The sequence below is a fragment of the Bubalus bubalis genome, chromosome 16 (genome assembly GCF_019923935.1).
Source record: "Bubalus bubalis isolate 160015118507 breed Murrah chromosome 16, NDDB_SH_1, whole genome shotgun sequence".
NCBI lineage: Eukaryota > Metazoa > Chordata > Mammalia > Artiodactyla > Bovidae > Bubalus > Bubalus bubalis.
The window spans coordinates 77,500,522-77,524,004 of NC_059172.1; the positions used below are offsets into that span (position 1 = coordinate 77,500,522).

At 39.1% G+C, this 23,483-nt stretch overlaps 1 protein-coding gene across 3 annotated transcripts in view; it reads left to right on the top strand.

Moving 5' to 3' along the window:
* Positions 1-23,483, top strand: part of ARHGAP42 (Rho GTPase activating protein 42) — a 348,684-nt gene that overhangs the window by 299,918 nt on the left and 25,283 nt on the right. For all 3 annotated transcript variants that reach the window (XM_045163011.1, XM_045163012.1, XM_045163013.1), the window contains 5 exons: positions 14,823-14,885; positions 16,059-16,133; positions 16,827-16,911; positions 17,522-17,580; positions 20,799-20,904. In XM_045163011.1, the coding sequence (XP_045018946.1) occupies positions 14,823-14,885; positions 16,059-16,133; positions 16,827-16,911; positions 17,522-17,580; positions 20,799-20,904 (388 nt within the window). The remainder of the gene's footprint in view (positions 1-14,822; positions 14,886-16,058; positions 16,134-16,826; positions 16,912-17,521; positions 17,581-20,798; positions 20,905-23,483) is intronic.

The window sequence follows — 23,483 nt, forward strand, 5'->3', positions numbered from 1 at the left end:
AATTGCTTTTGCCTTGTCTTGGATTTTGAAATGTTGTATTTCTGTTTCCATTGTTAAAATTAGTTTTGAATTCCCCTCGGATTTCTTCATTGACATTGGTTGCTCAGTAGTGTGTTACCTAATCTCCACATATTTGTGATTTTTTTCAGTTTTCTCTTAGTTCTAGTTTCATACCATTGTGGTTATAAAAAATGTTTGACATGATTTCAGTCTGCTTAAATTTATTGAAATTTGTCTTGTTGCTCGAAATGTAATACATCCTGGAGAATGTTCCATGTGTACTTGAGAACAATGTATATTCTGCTGCTTTTGGATAGAATGTTCTATACATTATCTATAAATATAGCTGATCTAATATGTTAAGGCCAATGTTTTCTTAATAATTTTCTGTCTGAATGATCTGTCCATTCATGAAATCAGGGTGTTAGCGTTCCATGCTATTATTGTATTCCTGTTATTTTTCTCCCCTTAGGTGGGTTAATATTTGCTTCCTATATTAAGGTGGTCTTCTATTAGTTAATATATGTTCAAACATATTATGACCTCTTGTTGGACTGACTCCTTTATCCTTATGTAATGCCCTTCTTTGTCTCTTATTACAATCTGTGTTCTAACTTCTATTTTGTCTAGTGTAAATATAGCTACACCAGCTTTCCTTTTGCTTCTGTTTGAAAGAAATATCTTTTTTCATCTCTTCACTTTCAATCTGTTTGTGTCCTCAGATCTAAATTGAGTCTCTTGTAGGCACTATATGATTGTGTGTTTTTTAAAATATGTTTAGCCGCTCTGGCTTTTGATCAGAAAGTTTTGTCCATTTAAATTTAAAGTAGTTATTAACAGGAGAATGGGAAAGACTAGGGATCTCTTCAAGAAAATCAGAGATACCAAAGGAACATTTCATGCAAAGATGGGCTCGATAAAGGACAGAAATGGTATGGACCTAACAGAAGCAGAGGATATTAAGAAGAGATGGCAAGAATACACAGAAGAACTGTACAAAAAAGATCTTCACACCCCAGATAATCATGATGGTATGATCACTGACCTAAAGCCAGACATCCTGGAATGTGAAGTCAAGTGGGCCTTAGAAAGCATCACTACAAACAAAGCTAGTGGAGGTGATGGAATTCCAGTTGAGCTATTCCAAATCCTGAAAGATGATGCTGTGAAAGTGCTGCACTCAATATGCCAGCAAATTTGGAAAACTCAGCAGTGGCCACAGGACTGGAAAAGGTCAGTTTTCATTCCAATCCCAAAGAAAGGCAATGCCAAAGAATGCTCAAACTACCGCACAATTGCACTCATCTCACACGCTAGTAAAGTAATGCTTAAAATTCTCCAAGCCAGGCTTCAGCAATATGTGAACCGTGAACTTCCTGATGTTCAAGCTGGTTTTAGAAAAGGCAGAGGAACCAGAGATCAAATTGCCAACATCTGCTGGATCATGGAAAAAGCAAGAGAGTTCCAGAAAAGCATCTATTTCTGCTTTATTGACTATGCCAAAGCCTTTGACTGTGTGGATCACAATAAACTGTGGAAAATTCTGAAAGAGATGGGAATACCAGACCACCTGATCTGCCTCTTGAGAAATTTGTATGCAGGTCAGGAAGCAACAGTTAGAACTGGACATGGAACAACAGACTGGTTCCAAATAGGAAAAGGAGTTCATCAAGGCTGTATATTGTCACCCTGTTTATTTAACTTATATGCAGAGTACATCATGAGAAACGCTGGACTGGAAGAAACACAAGCTGGGATCAAGATTGCTGGGAGAAATATCAATAACCTCAGATATGCAGATGACACCACCATTATGGCAGAAAGTGAAGAGGAACTCAAAAGCCTCTTGATGAAAGTGAAAGTGGAGAGTGAAAAAGTTGGCTTAAAGCTCAACATTCAGAAAATGAAGATCATGGCATCCGGTCCCATCACTTCATGTGAAATAGATGGGGAAACAGTGGAAACAGTGTCAGACTTTATTTTTTGGGGCTCCAAAATCACTGCAGATGATGTCTGCAGCCATGAAATTAAAAGACGCTTACTCCTTGGAAGGAAAGTTATGACCAACCTAGATAGCATATTCAAAAGCAGAGACATTACTTTGCCAACAAAGGTTCGTCTAGTCAAGGCTATGGTTTTTCCTGTGGTCATGTATGGATGTGAGAGTTGGACTGTTAAGAAGGCTGAGCACCAAAGAATTGATGCTTTTGAACTGTGGTGTTGGAGAAGACTCTTGAGAGTCCCTTGGACTGCAAGGAGATCCAACCAGTCCATTCTGAAGGAGATCAGCCCTGGGATTTCTTTGGAAGGAATGATGCTAAAGCTGAAACTCCAGTACTTTGGCCACCTCATGTGATGAGTTGACTCATTGGAAAAGACTCTGATGCTGGGAGGGATTGGGGGCAAGAGGAGAAGGGGACTACAGAGGATGAGATGGCTGGATGGCATCACTGACTTGATGGACGTGAGTTTGAGTGAACTCTGGGAGTTGGTGCTGGACAGGGTGGCCTGGCGTGCTGCGATTCATGGGGTCGCAAAGAGTCTGACATGACTCAGCAACTGATGTGATCTGATCTGATCTGATTAATACTTCCTGTCATTTTGTGACTTGTTTTCTAGTTGTTTTTATAGTTTCTCTGTTCCTTTCTTCTCTGGTTCTCTTTCCTGTGATTTGATGACTTTTTTTCACATTATGTGTATATATTATCTTTAGTGTTTGTACAGTAGGTTTTTGGTTTGTGGTTTCTATGGAATTCATATATAAAAAAACATATGTATGTATGTGTGTATAGTAATCTATTTCAAGCTGAGAGGAAGTTAAGTTTTGACACATTCTAAACATTAAAAACATTTTTAGTTCTCCCACCCTCATTTTATATTTTTGATGTTATATATTGTTTTTGTTTCCCTTAATTATTGTAGTTATTGTTAATTTTACTTGCTTTTGTCATTAACCTTCATTTTAGGTTTATAAATGGTTAATTCACTATCTTTACTATATGTTTGCCTCTACTCATGAGATTTTGACTTTCTTATGTTTTCTTGTTACTATTTAATGGCTTTCTTTGTCATCTTGAAGTTCCTTTAACATTTCTTGTAAGGCAGATTTAGTGTTGATGATGTTTAGCCTTTACTATTAAATAGTAGAAAACTATTTATTTCTCCTTCTGTTCTGAATAGTAACCTTGCCTGTGGAGTATTTTTGGTTGAATGGTTTTTCTTTTCAGTACTTTAAATATATTATGCCATTCCCTGTGGCTTGTAAATTTTTTGCTAAGAGATCAGCTAATCTTATGATGTTTCCCTTGTATATAACAAGTTATTTTTTCTTCTTGCTTTTATGATTCTCTCCTTGTCTTAATGTTTGACATTTTAGTTATAATGTGCCTTCGTGTAGATCTCTTTGGGTTCATCTTACTTGGAATGCTCCATGTTTCCTTAACCTCAGTGTCTGTTCTTACCCCTAGTTAGGGATGTTTTTAGGCATTGTTTCTTGAACTAAATATTCTGCCTCTTTCTCTCTCTCTTCTCTTTCTGTAACCCCTACAATGAGGATGTTATTCCTCTTGATATTGTACCATAGGTCTCTTAAATACTTTTATTTCTTCTGATCTGTTACGATGAATTCCACTTTCCTGTCTTCCAGGTTGCTGATCCTTTCTGCTGCTTCATTTAGTCTGCTATGAAACCCTCTAGTATATTTTTCTTTTCAGTTAGAGTATTCTTGAGGTCCATGATTTATTTGTGGTATTTACTTATATTTTCTATCTTTTTGTGGAAGTTCTCATTGTATTCATCTGTTCTTCCAAGAGATCAGTGAGCTTGTTTATGTTCATTAAACTATCAGGTAAATTACCTGCATTTCAGTGAGAGATTTTTTCCCTGAATTTTCGTCTTTTCTTTTGTTGGCGACACATTCCTCTGTTTTCTCATTTTGCTTGTCTCTCTGTGTTTGTTTCCATGAATTAGGCAAAGCAGTTACTTCTAATCTTGTTGGAGTGACTTGTAGGAGATGAACCTTCTTTTTCAGCCCTGCCCTAGCTCTTTGTTGTCTCTGGAGCATTTGTAATTATCTAAGTAGTTTAATTTTATTCTTGATAGGTCACTATCAGTGTTCCACAGAGAGGGATCTAATTCACCACTTAGCTTTAGGCTGTTTGGAATGTAGACCTTTGGGAATCAGCTTTTAAAAAATGTGTGTGTGTTTGTGTGTGTGTGTGTGTGTGTGTGTGTATACACAGTTTTATGTGACCACTGTTATAACCCCTGCTAGCTTCAAGTGGTTCTGAGGTGTCCCCTTGGTGACAGTTGCCAAAATGAGAGCTCCAAATGAACGTATAAGCTGCTCTCCGGCAGGTACAGGTGAGCTGTCACAGGCCAAGGAACGGTGTGAAGATGGCTCCCGCAGTCTGTGTTCTCTGGTCTGGGAGCTCCTCTGCAGCTTCTAGATATGTGGTAAACTGGAAGCCTTCCGCTCACTTGAGCTCTGGGACAAGTAATTAGAGCTTTTTTCACAGGAAGTCCAGGGGTGTGTTTCAGTCTACTGTCTATATTGTGGTGATGGTTCACTACCATGAACTGTCTCTTCAGTTGTTTCAGACCCATAAGGCCCAGAAATCCAGTCATCTCTGGATCATGGCCAGGTGGTCAAGGTGTGTCTCCTGTATGGAGTGAATATTCCTGACAGCTCAGTGGGCCCCAGGAGAGCCTAGCGTGAGATTGCTGACTGCACCGGTGCTACAAGAGTGCATGGTTGCCCACTAGCCACAGTGAGGCCCCAGGAACATGGGGGGCAGGTGAGATCACAGGCTGCAGCAGGACCACAGGGACATGCGGGTAAGCCCCCTGGCTTCAGTGGGACCAGGGAGCACTTGGAGAGAAGGCAAGTCCTATGGCTCTAGCAGTGTGATAGGAAAGCCCAAAAATATCAGCTCCTCTGTCTCAGGAGGTTCTCACAGACCTCTGCATTCTGGGCAGAGACTTCAATCTTAACTAATGGATCTCCTTCATATATGGTCTAGGAGCTTTCCACACTGTTGGGTTTGTGCTGAGTCCTGGTGTGAGTTGCTCTGCATGAGGGAACTTTTCAGTCCCTTCAGCCTTTTGCATCTTCTGAACATCTGCCCTGTTGGTTTTCAAAGCCAAAAGTATTGGGAGCTCATCTCTCCCATGCAGGTTGTAAGGTTTGGGGTGCCTGATACAGGGCACAAACCCCCAGCTCCTCAGGGAGAGGTTCCACATGTGTGAGGTCTCTTGCACCTCCGGGTTGCTGTGCCAGAGGTGAGATTTTGGGTGAGACTGCACCTCTGACTCTCCTACCCATGTTGATGTTGTCCTTTAATCCTTTGTTGAGGAACGTTTTAGCTAGTTTTTTGGGTCTTTTTCAGAGGAAATTGATCCATTGTATAGTTGCAGATTTTGTGTGCCTGTGGGAGGAGGTAGAATCAGCATCTTCCCAAGTCAGCATCTTGATTCAACCTCCATCACATAGTTACTTTTATCACAGAGGTATTATGTAATATTATGAGTTAACTTTGGAAAATATTAGTAATACACCTTTGATATGATGTTATTCAGCAAATTTGAAATTTTCATTCAAAGAAGTTTCTCACATTAAAACCACTAACTACTGGACTTTATAGTAACCTATTTAATTATTTATTTAGTATTTATTACTTAGAAGTATATAGCCTACTTTATCCCAGAAAGAGATTTGAGGCAATTAATATTTAGTTTGATTTTCTTTAAATGGCAATAGAAGGCTTCTTTTATTTTTTCTGCTCCAGTTTACAAGATTGAACACATGAACACTGCTAATTTTAGGAAATTGTGTACAAGATCTTGAGGTTTAAGGACATGGTCAAAACACCTGGGATACATAGGAAAACATGTTGTCATTGTTTCATTACTGAATCCTTAGTATCAAACCATTCTGAATGAACACATTTTATGTATTTCCCATCATAACTCTGAATCCTTTTTAATCATCTGCCACCTTTAATCCTTGGTTAGTTTAGAGTATTTTCATATGTAATTTATAATAGTCAAATTATTTGACATTTAAAATCAAGTTTTATATGTTTCTAAGGTTGTATGTATATCCTTTAAAGCACTTTCAAATTTTATTTGACTTAATTGACTTTCTCTCATAATGTCTAAATTTATTTTTAAAACAGCCTTAATAACCCTGACTTTTATATTGCTATTAAAATACGTTAGAATGGAGTATAGATTAAAAACTCGGAAAGCACTCATTTGAAAGTCATAAATATTGAGAATATGCAAAGCCTGTCATTTTATCTGAATGAAGTGCTTCCTAGTGGTTAATTTCAAAAATTACCAAAAGAAAATACATAATTTTAAATACCTTTAATGTTAAAGATTTTAAAAATATTCCCAGTTTTTATTCTTGTATTTCTTTCTTTATTGACAATCAGAGTGATTGGTATATCTTTCATTGCCCACTTTTATCTAATCACAAAAACATTAACCAGCCATTAAGAGGTTTATAAGTACTGAATGTTCATTCTAAACAATTACCTAAAAAGTAATCTGTGGTGTAATTTGCATTTGTCTAGAGTTTGAAATGTGTTTTCTAATACTGGTTTCATTGTTCAAATCCAGTATAAAGATAGTCCTTTCAAATTCAAATGAACCTTCTCAAGGACAGTCCTCCCTGAAAAACAAATGAACATCTGTATGATACTGAATAGAGCTTTTGAATAGGATGTAATCAAGTCAGTCAGAATATACGTGATACTTAATGCACCTCGGAACTAGTGTTGTTTTTTTTTTTTAATCATAATTAGGTAACTTGAATGAGAAAGTTATCACATATACTTATGCTGTGATGGAGGGAGATTATACTTCTTCTTGTAGTAAAGACTTTTTCTTTTGGAAATCAGCTTTCCTGTAGTCTTAGGCACTTGAAGCATCTCTTTGCCACCAGGTATAATTATAAATTGATATGTCTTTCAGAAAAATGGCACTTCAAGGGTCCATGTGTTTGCATGATTTATCACGTCCTGAGTGCTAAAGAATTGATGCTTTTAAACTGTGGTGTTGGAGAAGACTCTTGAGAGCCCCTTGGACTGCAAGGAGATCCAATCAGTCCATTCTGAAGGAGATCAGCCCTGGGATTTCTTTGGAAGGAATGATGCTAAAGCTGAAACTCCAGTACTCTGGCCACCTCATGCGAAGAGTTGACTCCTTGGAAAAGACTCTGATGCTGGGAGGGATTGGGGGCAGGAGGAGAAGGGGACGACAGAGGATGAGATGGCTGGATGGCATCACCGACTCGATGGACGTGAGTTTGAGTGAACTCCGGGAGTTGGTGATGGACAGGGAGGCCTGGCGTGCTGCAATTCAGTTCTGTCAGACTCTTTGTGACCGCATGAACTGCAGCACGCCAGGCCTCCCTATCTATCACCAATTCCCGGAGCCTACTCAAACTTATGTCCATCACATCAGTGATGCCATCCAACCATCTCATCCTATGTTGTCCCCTTCTCTTCCCACCTTCAATCTTTCCCAGCATCAGGATCTTTTCCAATTAGTCGGTTCTTCACATCAGGTGGCCAAAGTATCAGAGTTTCAGCTTCAGCATCAGTCCTTCCAATGAATATTCAGGACTGATTTCCTTTAGGACTGATTGGTTTGATCTCCTTGCATCCAAGGGACTCTCAGGAGTCTTCTCCAACACCATAGTTCACAAGCATCAATTCTTTGGCCCTCAGCTTTCTTTATATTCCAACTTTCACATCCATACATGACTACTGGAAAAACCATAACTTTGACTAGACAGACCTTTGTTGGCAAAGTAATGTCTCTGTTTTTTAATATGCTGTCTAGGTTGGTCATAGCTTTTCTTCCAAGGAGCAAGGATCTTTTATTTTCATGGCTGCAGTCACCTTTAGGGAGAAGAGAAAAGGTCCTGTGGGAACCATGAATGCCCATAAATGCACTCATTTTCTTCTGTTTCTTTCCAGCCACATGTACTATGATATTAATTGTGTGTATTAGGAGCCTTTTAATCTGAAATGGCAGATTAGAAATGTGAATTCAAAAGTGAAGGCAAGTGTTGCTTTGTTTTGTCAATCCTGGTAATGTATTGTAAGGCCAAGTAGATTACATCTGTAAGGAAATGCTGGGTTTTTAATTACTAGGAAATTAAAGATACAAGGACTTTGACTTTTAGCTGCACGGAAGACTATTCTTTTTCTCATGGCTTTTGGAATTCTGTTGAGATTAATAGCTTTTTGTTTTGCTAAACTGCCTTTTGAAAACTTTACTTGGATTTCAGTAAAAACTTGAGCCTTCATTAGTTATCATGGGAAAAATAATAATGTTTCTCTTTAAGTTTTGATTGAATAAATTGAGTTCTTTAAGTTAGCCTATCTTCTGCTTTACCCATTAAGGCCAAGTATTATTAATACTATAGGATTTCAAATCCTGGAAATTTGTGATAGTTGTATTCTGCCTAACCCTGGTCTTCACAGAGAGATACAGTGCTTGGGTAAGAATCCTGCAGAGTTGACCAAAGCAGCTTCTGTTGGCTGATAAGCTCTAACCCTTGTGGAAGCCAGAGGGTAGAGCAAGTCAGCTACAAACCAGTAACTAGCCAGCCAGTGATCAGCAAGCATTTCTTGGGTGCCTGCTCTGTGAGGCTTTGAGCAGTCCACGTTTCATACAGACAGCTATACTCCCCTCTCTACTGCTGCAACAGGAATACTTGCCCTCCACTAAAGAAAAGTTAGTATAAATTATCAGCCTTCAATGCTGTGATCTTACTTAGGAAGAACCCCTTACACTGAGTTTTTTCATTTGAACACTAAAGAGTTCCCAGTCTTTCTTTTATAAGCTATAGAAGTGAAGTGAAGTCACTCAGTTGTGTCCGACTCTTTGTGACCCCATGGACTGTAGCCTACCAGGCTCCTCTGTCCGTGGGATTTTCCAGGCAATAGTACTGGAGTGGATTGCCATTTCCTTCTTCAAGGGATCTTCCCAACCCAGGGATTGAACCCAGGTCTCCCGCATTGTAGACAGACGTTCTACCATTCTGAGCCACCAGGGAAGTCCTGCATAAGGACTTTTGTAAGCTGTAAAGACCTATTTTTGTTGAATTCTCTTTAGCACTAGCATACTAAGTGGAATATAGCCTACATGGCTTTGGAAGATTGAAAGGATTCCTTTACAGAATGTGTTCCTTCCTTACTTCCCTCAGAAGTGGGAAGTAAGGGAGGAACTTCCTTGGGACTTCCTCCTACATCAGTCACCTGGAGACAGAGGATTCTGGACCTTGTTTAAGCCATATCATCTTCTTCTCCTGAGACTCAGCAGAAACTGCTGAATTCTTATGTGAAGGCAAGAGTAGTAGTTTGTAAGGCAGCCATGAATGGGTACTGCTATTATTGCCTTTTGATGTCTTTTTGTAGGAATTGGCAAGTCAATAGCCAAAAAACCTCTGCTACATTCCAGTTAAGCAAGTAAAAGCTAAGAGTGTGGGATTGGCTTTTTTTAATTTAGTCCTTTTTGAGTAGAAAACTGTTGAAGTTATATATAATTAAATCAGAAACACCAGGTTATGCTGTGGTTGAGAGGCTTACCACAGTGAAGGTTCATGTCTTGATCATGCTGTGATTCTCTTATTTATAATTTTTACTCTAAAATCCAAGCTTATGGAGTACCTTGTCTCTCTAACATTGATGATCTTGTGCCAGAGGGGACTAGGAAATGTCAAGCTCCTACATATCAGTTCTTCCTGATTGGTGGATGATAATGTTTGTCACTTCCGTGCATGTTTCATTGGCTAGTATACATCATATGACCAAACTGTCTTAGTGAGAGCCGAGAAACACAACCATCCTACAGGAAGGGGCAACAAATATAGGTGAACGGTAGTCCCAAGCTACTGTAATCTGTTTAGTTCCAATGAGAGGATGTGTCTGCTCATTGTTATTTATAGTAAACACCCTCTTCCGACAACATAAGAGAAGACTCTTCACATGGACATCATCAGATGGTCAACACTGGAATCAGATTGATTACATTCCTTGCAGCCAAAGATGGAGAAGATCTATACAGTCAGCAAAAACAAGACCAGGAGCCTGCTGTGGCTCAGATGATGAACTCCTTATTGAAAATTCTGATTCAAATGAAAAAAGTAGAGAAAACCACTAGAACATCCAGGCATGACCTAAAACAAATACCTTACATTATACAATGGAAGTGACAAATAGATTCAAGGGGTTAGATCTGATAGAGTGCTTGAAGAACGATGGATGGAGGTTCATGACATTGTACAAAGGCAGTGATCAAGACCATCCCCAAGAAAAAGAAATGCAAAAAGGCAAAATGGTTGTCTGAGGAGGCCTTAGAAATAGCTGAGAAAAGAAGAGAAGCTAAAGGCAATGGAGAAAAGGAAAGATATACTCATTTGAATGCAGAGTTCCAAGGAATAGCAAGGAGAGATTAAGAAAGCTTTCCTCAATGAACACTGCAAAGAAATAGAGGAAAGCAATAGAATGGGAAAGACTAGAGATCTCTTCAAGAAAATTAGAGATACCAAGGGAACATTTCATGCAAAAATGGGCACAATAAAGGACAGAAACATGGTCCTTTAGGTCCTATGGTCCTAACAGAAGCAGAAGATATTAAGAGGAGGTGACAGAATACACAGGAGAACTATATAAGAAAGATCTTCATGACTCAGATAACCACGATGGTGTGACCACTCACCTAGAGCCAGATATCCTGGAATGTGAAGTCAAGTGGGCCTTAGAAAGCATCACTACAAACAAAGTTAGTGGAGGTGATGCAACTCCAGTTGAGCTATTTCAAATCCTAAAAGATGATGCTGTGAAAGTGCTGCACTCAATATGCCAGCAAATTTGTAAAACTCAGCAGTGGCCACAGGACTGGAAAAGATCAGTTTTCATTCCAACCCTAAAGAAAGGCAACGCCAAAGAATGGTCACACTACCGCACAATTACACTCAACTCAACACGCTAGCAAAGTAATGCTCAAAATTTTCCAAGTCAGGCTTCAGAAGTACATGAACCATAAAATTCCAGATGTTCAAGCTGGATTTAGAAAAGGCAGAGAAACCAGGGACCAAATTCCCAACATCCATTGGATTATCAAAAAAGCAAGAGAATTCAGAAAAACATCTACCTCTGCTTTGATTACGCCAAAGCCTTTGACTGTGTAGATCAAAACAAACTGTGGGAAATTTGTAAAGAGATGGAAATATCAGACCACCTTACCTGCCTCCTAAGACATCTGTATGCAGATCAAGAAGCAACAGTTAGAACTGAACATGGAAAAACAGACTGGTCCCAAATTGGGAAAGGAGTGTGTCAAGGTTGTGTATTGTCACCCTGCTTATTTAACTTCTATGAAGAGTACATCATGAGAAACACTGGGCTGGATGAAGCACAAGCCTGAATCAAGATTGCCGGGAGAAATATCAATAACCTCAGATACCAGATGTCACCACCCTTATGGCAGAAAGCGAAGAGGAACCAAAGAACCTCTTGATGAAAGTAAAAGAGGAGAGTGAAAAAGCTGGCTTAAAACTCAAGATTCCAAAAAATTAAGATCATGGCATCCAGTCCCTTCATTTCATGGCAAATAAATGGAAAAACAGTGGAACCAAGTGAGAGACTTTATTTTCTTGGGCTCCAAAATCACTGCAGATAGTGACTCTAGCCATGAAATTAAAAGACACTTGCTGCTTGGAAGAAAAGCTATGACCAACCTAGACAGCATGTTAAAAAGCAGACGTTACTTTACTGACAAAGGTCCATCTAGTCAAAGCAATGATTTTTCCAGTAGTCATGTATGGATGTGAGAGTTGGAATATAAAGAAAGCTGAGCACCAAAGAATTGATACTTTTGAACTGTGGTGTTGGAGAAGACTCTTGAGATTCCCTTGGACTGCAAGGAGATCAAGCCAGTCAATCCTAAAGGAAATCAGTCCTGAATATTCATTGGAAGATCTGATGCTGACGCTGAAACTCCAATATTTTGGCCACCTGATGTGAAGAACTGACTCATTGGAAAAGACCCTGATGCTGGGAAAGACTGAAGGCGGGAGGAGACGGGGACGACATAGGATGAGATGGTTGGATGGCATCACCGACTCAATGGACTTTAGTTTGAGCGAGCTCCGGGAGTTGGTGATGGACAGGGAGGCCTGTTGTGCTGCTGTCCGTGGGGATATGACTGAACAAGCGAACTGAACTGATGCCTCTTTGAAGAATAATGCTCCAAGCAGATAGTACCTCAATCCCCAGTGATTTCATCCCTGCCCAAAGAATGCCTTGTTCATGTGATTTGCATATTTAAATTTTACATTCTCCTCTAGTCAATAACAATGATGATGATGGTAAGAGCCAACACTGTGTAGCACTATATTCTCAGTACTCTTCTAAGAGATTTGCAAATGTTAACATATTTCGTCTAGGAATAGCCCTATGTAGACAGTATTACTGTTATCCTTATTTTATGGAAGAGGAAAATGAGATAGAGAAAGAATCAAAACTATCCCCAGTAATACACTTACTAAGTGGGAGAGTAACTATTGTCTGTTTCTTCCGCTTAGCACTAGTGGCTGACTTTTTTTGTTGCTGTTTTTATCATTTCTTCTGTTTCTGTGATGTGTGCATAGCAGCACATGAAGAAGGAATCCAGCATCTAATTATATTTATTCCATGCTTGTTGCTCTTCCGTAGTTCATGTGGTTTTGTCTTCATCTTACTGCAACCCTCTAAGATATGTAGTGTGATTTCCCTCATTTTTATTTATTTATTTATTTTACCTAGTCCCTCTTTTTCTTTCTTTATTTTTTTAATCTCAGTTTTATTTATTTATTTTTTTACTTTACAATATTGTATTGGTTTTGCCATACATTGACATGAATCCACCATGGGTATACATGTGTTCCCCATCCTGAACCCGTCTCCCACCTCCCTCCCCATCCCATCCCTCTTAGATGAAAGGATAGTGTTCATAAAGGTTCATAGGCACACTTCCATCATAAAGCCATGGAGTTGAGATCCAACCCCAGGTTCACCTGGCTCTAAGCAAAGCTAGTGTTATGTGTATCCCAGAACTTCCATATACTGGTTCAGGCAATAGCAAAGGAAGTTCAAAGGCAATAAAACAAAAACGCAGGGTTATTTTGGCGAACACAGTTTATTCTTTCACATCTTGACAATTACTTTGCAATATTATGATGGTTTTTGCCATACATCAGCACGTATCTTTTAGAATTAGTGTTCCGTGTTTTGTTTTTTAATTCCCCCCAGGAGTAGAATTGCTGGGTTATATGGTAGTTCTATTTTTTTCCTTTTTTGAGAAACCTCTATACTGTTTTTCACTTTGGCTGCACCAGTTCATATTCCCACCAACAGCGTACATGGGTTCTGTTTTTTTCCATATCCTTGCCAACATTTGTTCTTTGTTTTGTTGGTGTGTGTGTGTGATGGCCATTCTGATCAGTGTGAGGTGACATCTCAGTGTAGTACCTCTAGTTTTTCAATTTCTCATTTCTCATCTCAGATTTCTCAAACCTTTCAGTCAATTCAGTTTCAGTGATTTTCTATGCCTAGGATTTCTTCAAAGTTTTCCATCTTTCCTGGCACCTTTTTCTAGCCTCATTTTCTAGATGTATATTTTTTGTGGATCTATATCATTACCTGTATGTGTTTAATCCACCATTTTTAAATGGAAACCAGTTTTAATTTTTTAATGGTTTGTCTTTGTCTTCATAAATTATTATTTGGGAATATTAAAGAGATATCATATAGTCACTGTATTTGGTAAAAATTTGTATTATAGTATCAAAACTTTTTGAATTTTCCCTGTGGGTTATTATTTGGTATTTTTAAATCCTTTCTCCTTAAACAAGTAGTCTAATTTGATCTGACTTCTAAACCTTAAGAAAAACTGTCAAAAAGCAATGAAAATAAATTGCAGTTTTGTAATGGAGGATCTTTGAGAGGATTTTTGTGGCTCAGACGGTAAAAGTGTCTGCCTACAATGCGGGAGACCCAGGTTCGATCCCTGGATTGGGAAGTTCCCCTGGAGAAGGAAATGGCAGCCCACTCCAGTATTCTTGCCTGGAAAATCCCATGGACAGAGGAGCCCAGTAGGCTATAGTCCATGGGGTCGCAAAGAGTCGGGCACGACTGAGCAACTTCACTTCACTTCAATGGAGGATCTTTGAGAGGATTTTTAGTGGACTTACTATGCATATTTTGAACTATTTTGAATATGATATGAAATGAAATAGAATAGTACATAGAATTCAGGAGACCTGAGTTAAAATGTGGCTCTAGACCTTAGAACAAAAAAAAGCAGTTTTCAGCAACTTGGTAAATCACCTAAAGATTGCAGTGCTTTATCTATACCGCATAATGTTGTTTGGAGAATCTCATGGGAAAAACACATGAATACCTCTGTAATATAATTATTAACACACAGTAAAAGTTTATTTTTATTGTATTTGCTTCTATCATCTAGAAAAATATATAGTAAAGGATAATGCTAATTTTAGGGGAAACGGATGGGCTCAGTTTTACATATTACTTTCGGTGAAAGATCTGTGTTTCTAATGAACCGAGTTGATATAAAAACATTCATGAATATGAACCTCCCTCTTTCACTTCTACCCCCAAATAAAAAATCAGATGCTAACCAAAATATTTGATAAATTCTGTAACAACCTATGTGCCATCAAGCCCTGAAACAGTAGAGCCTACTGAAGCAATAATGTTAGTTCATCATAAACACTTAATATGGTTTTCTTTTATTTTCAGTGTACTTAAATGAAGCAGGGTTCAACTTTGTGAGAAAATGCATCCACGCTGTGGAAACGAGAGGTCAGTGCTGCCTGATGGGTACACCGTTACTGTTGTGTGGTCCCTTCTTACATAGAATCTGCTCACAAATCAGGATGTACTTTGCTGTCAATAGGAGCTTAATTTTAAGAAACATATGATTTATAAATTATACAAACATGTAAATAGCTGTACTTTGAACTTCAGTTTGCCAAAATCATACTACAAACATACTTCTTTTTCATGAAGTTTCATGATATAGCCTCACTTTACTTTGATGGACCGATATTATTATTTTTTTCCAAGCTGTAGGAAATAAGACTCCCGAGCAGTTTGAATTCAGCTCTCCTCCTTCCCTGCATTATATCTCAGAGTAATTTTCGTCACCATCACAAATTCAGCACCTGTCTTCATTCTAGTCATGACCTCTGTCCTGAAGTCCACTCTAGTTGCCTTTTACTTCCAGGAAAACTTGGCCTAAAGCAAAACCTCCTATCAGACTTTGGAATTTTTTAAACTTAGATTCAAAGTTTGGTGCTGCCATTTAAGTTTTGAGAGGTCAAGTTATTTCCTTAAAATCTCTGAATCAGTCGTCTCACCTTTATTTCTGTTTAATTTTTATTGGGGTATAGTTGATTTACAATGTTGTAAATTTCAGGTATATAGCAGAGTGAATCAGTTTTACACATTCATATATCTACCACATTTTAGATACTTAACCCAAATAGACAATTATGGACTATTTAGTAGAATTCTCTATGCTATACAGTAAGTCCTTATTAGTTATCTCTTTTTTACATAAAAGTGTGTATATGTCAATCCCATCCTCTCACCTTTAAAGTGAAGTTAGCAATTCCATCCAACTGTTCAACATCCGTTCAACACATAGGACTCCATGATTGAGGAAACATAATATGAGAAATACTGATCATTTTTTCTCATCTTGGATGGTTTTTTATATTCAGGTGGTGGTGAATAGACAGCTGTACTTTGCCATTTTAAAGCTCTTCATAGACTTTCAAATCACTGTTCATTGTCTTCTCTAAGAAATATATGTCTGATGAATATTTCCAGGGTAGGTTTGCTAAAGTTAGACTGTAAAATTGGATGCATACCTTCCAGATTTTATGTAGGCATATATCTGAGTTTTTAGCATTCTGTACTTGAAACTTGTGTCTTATGCCGTTTTCTTGTGATTTTTTTCCTTCTCACTAGGCATCACCATTTTAGGTCTCTACCGAATAGGAGGAGTGAATTCCAAAGTGCAGAAACTCATGAATACCACATTTTGTAAGTTTTGGCTGAAGCCCGTAACTTAACTTTTACATTATTATAGAAAAGTCAAACCATAGGCTTTTTTGAGATATAGATTATTGCTTGTCTTTTGAGTATTTTCAAGTCATATCTAAAATTAATATTTGTATTCATTTTTAATGTCCATTATTATAGATGACCATCAGAATTTGTAAAGGGGCCCTTTTTATAATGTTGAATTTTTCTTCAAGTATTCTTTGATTAGCTTGAGGTACGGTAAGATTTATGGGTGCTGGGATTCAGATGGCCTGAACTGGACTCTTGATTCAGCCACTTTAAAGTTCTGTGGCCTTGGGTAATTTGCTTAACCCGTCTGTGCCTTCACCTCCTCGTTTATAGAGGAGGCTCATTGAATTATAAGAATCTGATATGTTAACCCATATAAAGCACTGAGAAGCACGCCCAGCACTTGGTAAGTGTGCTGTGATGTTAGCAATTAGCAAACATCTGATTTAAGAAACTGCATTCCATAAGAAATCTTTGAGGTTCATTGTCAGAATGAGCTTTGCACCAACTCAGGCAAACAACAGTCTGAAAGTTAACTCGGCTGGCCTTCTAAAAAATACATGCCTCTCTCTTTGATCTACTTTTGTCTGCGTCCATCTTCTTAATGGTGCTCATGATATTTTGAATTGCACAGTTTAAACATCTTACTTTAATTCTTTTCAGCTCCTAAATCACCCCCTGACATGGACATTGATATTGAACTGTGGGATAATAAGACAATAACAAGTGGACTGAAAAACTACCTCAGGTGAGGTGGGCCTGCCTGCTGCCACTCTGCTGTGGTCTCTCGGTCACCCCTGTGGGCTGGCACCTTGGACCGCAGGGAGCCCCATGGGGTCCTCTTCCCTCCTTAGCACAGCTTGTTCACTTGAGGTGGACTAGCACAGAGTGGTCACAGTTGCATTCAGTGTTCTGGGATTTATATGTGCTTGTTTCAAACAGTAAACTTTACCATAGTTTATGAGTGCTAAATAATAATTTCTATTTCATATTAGATTCAGATTCAGGTCTTCATATATTTTTTTATAAAACATCACAAGCTGAATTGCAAATTAAAAAAAAAAAACCAAAAACAGAAACTATTGGCCCCATATCTGAGAGTGATTTGTTCCTGTAGTCCAATAGTTCTCACAAAGTATTAAAAAATAATTCCCCAGCCTCTCCCATTTTAATACAGTGACAGCAAGAAGTGCTCAGGACATGGGTATCTTTGAGGTCTGCATTTTAGAGCTACTTGTCGACTCCCTGGTAGGACTTTATTGTACATGTAGTCACCCAGTTCTCACAGAAGCACTGAAAGTTCAGGGGAAATCAGAAGGTAACTGCTCTTCTAAAATCTGCTTCATTCTCTCTTGCAGGTGCCTTGCAGAACCACTGATGACTTACAAATTACACAAAGATTTTATTGTTGCTGTTAGTAAGTATATTTCCATTGGATGCATTGTAATTGATGTAGTTTTATGCTGTTGCTGCTAAGTCACTTCAGTCGTTTCCCACTCTGTGCGACCCCAGAGACGGCAGCCCACCAGGCTCCCCCGTCCCTGGGATCCTCCAGGCAAGAACACTGGAGTAGGTTGCCATTTCCTTCTCCAATGCATGAAAGTGAAAAGTGAAAGTGAAGTCGCTCAGTCGTGTCCGACTCTTAGTGACCCCATGGACTGCAGCCCACCAGGCTCCTCCGTCCATGGGATTTTCCAGGCAAGAGTACTGGAGTGGGGTGCCATTGCCAGAGGTTGTAAGTTTAAACCTGCTAGTTAACATTTTCCTACCTATGGCTTAAGAAATTGTCATTCTCATAACTTAATAGTTTACAATATGGTTATGAGAAGTCACAGAATGAACTAAAATACTTTGTTACTTAGTAAGACTCTTTGGGGTGGCATATATGGTGTGATTAGAAAGAGCTGTGAGGAATTAATTACTCAAATTACATTTTCTTTGATTAATGAATGTCAGTTTCTTACAAGAGCGACTTCATGGTTAAATAAACAAGACCACAAAGAGGTACAATCAGTTATGCCCCTGCCTCCACTGTGCTCACACGCTTTGTTCCTAAATCTGGAGAAAGAGTCAGCTATTTTTGGCAGGCAACAACACCTTTTCTCTCTTATTATATTTATTGATGATGATCAGATGCTGCAGCGGTAAAGAGTCTGCCTGCCAGTGCAGGAGATGCAGGTTGAATCCCTGGGTGAGGAAGATCCCTTAGAGTAGGGAATGGCTACCCACTCCAGTTTTCTTACCTGGAAAATTCCATGGACAGAGGAGCCTGGCGGGCTACAGTCCATGGGGTTGCAAAGGGTCAGACATGACTGAGCACGCACACACTCACAAACTCATCAGGTATCTGTATTGTTTCTTTAGATCTGTGACTGCCTTAATGTTATATGAATAAACAGGTTTAATTCAAAATTGTGGGGAGCAGGGGAGGGGGCCAGTGACAGTCACGTAACCTGAGCAATTAGAGTTGTGTAAAACACTGGGCTCAGGGGCTAGGTCGCCATCTGAGCCAGTCTCAAGTTGTAACAGTTAAGAGTTGGCATTTCATTGTTAAGATATATGAGATATGACTGTAATAAGAGTATTTTTCACAATCCAAGAAAGAAATCAACTGCATTAGTTTATTACCATACATTGTAATGTCACAGGAGGTGTTACCTGCTGCTAAAAGTGTCAGATAAAGCTGAATGGCCTTGATGTGCAGCCCTGCATGCATGACTGACCACATGATCTCATGAACATCTATACCATTTAGCTTTCTTCTGAAGGCTCTGCACTCTACTTCCTCTTTATAGAAATCCATCCTTGTAAGAACAATGAGACCTTAGAAAGTACATAATCCAACCTCATTTTATTAACGATGAAATCAGGACCCAGAGGGGGCAAGTGATTTTGTCCAAGGACACTAGTAAATTCAAAGCAATATCAAGACTACAAGCCAGGTTTTTTGACTCTTAACCTAGAACACTTTGTTACAAGAAATTCATCTTATAACAAATGTGTTTGATCCAGTTAGCTAGAATGGCTCAGTGAGCTGGTTGTTTTGCTGCCAACATATGGTCACAAGATTTTTTTTCTTCACTTTTGTGGCAGTGATCATATTATTCACTGCTGCTGCTGCTAAGTCGCGTCAGTCGCGTCCGACTCTGTGCAACCCCATAGACAGCAGCTCACCAGGCTCCCCTGTCCCTGGGATTCTCCAGGCAAGAACACTGGAGTGGGTTGCCATTTCCTTCTCCATTGCATGAAAGTGAAAAGTGAAAGTGAAGTTGCTCAGTCATGTCCGACTCCTAGCGACCCCATGGACTGCAGCCTACCAGGCTCCTCCATCCATGGGATTTTCCAGGCAAGAGTGCTGGAGTGGGGTGCCACTGCCTTCTCCATATTATTATTCAGTACCATGATAATTAAAGCACATCTCATGTATAAGAATCCATCTTCTGTCTGGGTCAATAGAAATAGGTATCATTTGGCTTCAAGCAAGAGAAATTTAGCTCAGGAAGAAAGGGCAAGTTACTCAGAGTCTAAGGGGAGTCTGTCAGAACTCCTTGGCAGAGAATGGGTCCTGCCTACTGTGGTCTGCACCCAGGAACCGCAAAGTTGGGAATAGATGTTTCCAATCCACCCTCCCAGCTCTTTTCACATGTCTCTCATTTTTTTTCTCTGCTGCGTATCTACCTCATTTGCAGACAGATTTTTCTCCACTTGGGAGCACATTTGGTGATGGTCTGCCTTGTTTTACATGATCTGCCTTTGCACGAATCCAGCAGACAGATCAGAGTTTTGGTGTCTCCATTCCAACTCCTGGGATAGACTTCATGTTTAGCCTAATGAAAACCAGGCCCTTTCCTCACCTTGTGTGCAGATAGCTGTGCCCAGAAGAGATGAAGTTCCCATTTATAAACCCTGTGCAGTGGGCACTTTCTGGAGAAAGGGCTTGGCAGGGTGGGCAGTCACCCTAGAATTTGTTTATTGTAGTAAGAGACTGTAAAATAGATTCCTTTTTCTGAAGCATTACAAGTTTCTCTAGCCAACTTGTCAGCCTCTTGGCTTTTTCCTTGCAGACTGAATCTGCTTGAGATAATTTTTTTTTTTCAGGTATACCATGGTCAGCATGGGCTTAAAATCTACTAGGCCTTTGGTTGTGCAATTATCCTGACACCTGAGAAAGATAACTCTCTGCTGTCTTTTAATCTATGAAATTTAGAAAAGAGTACCTCCTTCCTCTGGTCTGATAGAGTCACTCAGAGGTTTCAAAGTGATAAAGTGTATTGTGGTGTCTGGCACATTAGACCAGTTGTAACAACTGCTGCCATCGCTCATATTACTAAAGCTGTATCCTCTCCTTTTGTAACAAAACCCAAGGAGGAAATGAGTTATGACTGTATAGAAGTATGCAGTTCAGAGGCTAAGAGCATAGGTCTGGATTAGATAGAACTGAGTTCTCTACTTAGTGATTGCAGATCATGGACAAGTTACCCAGTGACTCTAAGCCTTAGGAAATAATAGTGGTAATACTTACCCCTGTGAAGCAGTGCTTACAAGGCATGACGGATGGAAGTGGTTATGATGTTTAAATTATTAATGTTTATATGATTAGAATTTGAATATTCGCAACCTTTTTTTATGTTACAGAGTCTGATGACCAGAACTATCGGGTGGAGGCTGTACATGCACTGGTGCACAAGCTGCCCGAGAAAAACAGAGAGATGCTGGACATCCTGATAAAGCACCTGGTCAAGTAATTCTCTGACTTAGATTGCTCACTTACCTGTTCATCTGTTAAACTTGAGGATATTCATGTCTTCTGAAGGGGGTGCTAGAGCTGTAACTTTGCTACCATAATCAGAGTCCATTTAATTGCTTGAAAAATGATGCAGCAGTTGGTTTTTAAGATATAATCTACGTGTGTGTGTATCTGTGTGTTTATGACATGCAAATAATTATATCCCTGCAACTGTTATAATGAAATGTCAACTTAAAAATATGTGAAGGAGTATATAGTTCTTTCCCAGTTCTTTTAGGTGCATCGTAAACCTGAAGTTTGAAGACCAGGTCTCTGTTTTACTAGGGTCACCAGGTTCCACCAGGTCAACATGCCACTGGAATATTAGCTTCCTTCCCCAGATTTCTAGTGTCTTTGGTTTCTGAAGATCTTTTTGACTCTTGTGTATTTAAAAGTTTTGATAAATATTGTATTAATCAAGTTTCTTCAGAGAACAGAACTAATAGGTTGTTGTATGTGTGTCTGTGTATACATACATATATATGTAAGAGAGACAGACTGGTTGCAAGGAATTGGCTGCACAGTTGTGGAGGCTGAATCAAGGCAGGCTGGAGACCCAGAGAAGTTGATGTTGTGGTCCAAATCCAGGCAGTCTGGAGGCAGAATATCCTCTTCCTTGGGGACCTCAGTCTTTTTCTCTTAAGACCCTAAATTAATGTTTAGATGAGGCCCACCCAGGTAATGGATGGTAGTCTGCTTTACTCAGAGCCTACTGATTTAAATGTTAATGTCATCTAAAAATGCCTTCACAGAAACATCTAGAATTATGTTTGACCAAATATTGGAGTACTGCAGCCTAGCAAATTTGACATGTAGCATTAGCCATAACAGATCTATCTTGATTCACACACACACATTTAATTCAGAGATTTCAGTTCAGCTACCATGCTGCTGGAAACAAAAATCCAAATTCAGGTTTTAAACTCACTTAAGAATTCCCTTATAGTCTGATTTACAAATGGGAACAGTTTTTGTCTTAATGAGTACTGCAGTTCACAGTCAAATGATTAATCCTTCCTTGTTTGCTACAAGTAGTAACCCAATTTATGCTAATTTGAGCCATGCACATTTGAAACTGTGCTCTGTATTAATCAGTCTCATCTTAACTTGCAGGATTTAAGATAATATGAGTTGGCCATCCTTGAAATAAGAAGGAAATCCACTAGGAATGATTTCATTTCAAGTTCAGTGTTAACGATTGCCCTTGTCGGCATTTAACTAATGAACAGGGACTCACTATCCTTGGTCTGAATTACATAGTCTTGAATTATGTTTTTGAGTTGTGAGTCCTTTTCTTGAAACTTAACCATACAACATTTAGTGGGCATTCTCTTGCTACATTCAAGCTAATTTTTTAGCAAAGCCTTTTAAAATACACTTTAAAAGCTTCATGAGTGTCACATAAAATTTTTCCTTAATTATCCAGAATGTTAGATGAACACAAGCTTCACCTTTAATTGTGACTGTAATACAGGAAATAGAAAGAGTATATCTAGCCACTAAAGAGTACTGAAAATTCTTCTGCCCAACCTTCACCACCATTCCTAGCTGAACCTAAAAATGTCATTCTCCTTTGACTGAGCAGCAGCAGTAGAATGTGTGCTCACATCACCAATGACTTACTTAATTCTTCTTGTGGTTCATTCACTAAGTCAGGTCCAACTCTTTGCTCTGTGTTCCACTGTGTCCCAGAGTTTGCTCAAATTCTTATCCGTTGAGTCAGTGATGGTATCCAGCCATCTCATCCTCTGCTGCCTCCTTCTCCTTTTGCCTTTAATCTTTCCCATGATCAGGGTCTTTTCCAGTGATGTGGCTCTTCACATCAGGTGGCCAAAGTATTGGAGTTTCAGCTTCAGCATCAGTCCTTCCAATGAATATTCAGGGTTGATTTCCCTGAGGATTGACTAGTTTGATCTCCTTGCAGTCCAAAGGACTCTCAAGAGTCTTTTCCAATAGCACGGTTTGAAAGCATAAATTCTTCAGTGCTCAGCCTTCTCTATGGTCCAACTCACATCTATACATGATTACTGGAAAAACCATAGCTTTGACTATATGGACCTTTGTGGGCAAAGTAGTATCTCTGCTTTTTAATATGCTGTCTAGGTTTTTCATAACTTACCTTCCAAGGAGCAAGTGTCCTTTAATTTCATGGCTGCAGTCACCATCCACAGTGATTTTGGAGCCCAGGAAAATAAAATCTGTCATCCCTTCCACCTTTTCCCCTTCTATTTGCCATTAAGTGATGGGACCAGATGCCATGATCTTAGTTTTTTGAATATTGAGTTTCAAGCCAGCTTTTTCACTTTCCTCTTTCACCCTCATCAAGAGGCCCCTTTAGTTCCCCTTTACTTTCTGCTGTTAGAGTGATGTCATCTGCATGTCTGAGATTGTTGATATTTCTCCCAGCAATCATGATTGCAACTTGTGCTTCATCCAGGCGGGCATTAGTAGTTTGCTTAAGTAAACTAGTAGCAACTGATAACAATCTTGGTCCCTGGCCACCTTATTGACTTAGGGGAATTTAAAATCAATGA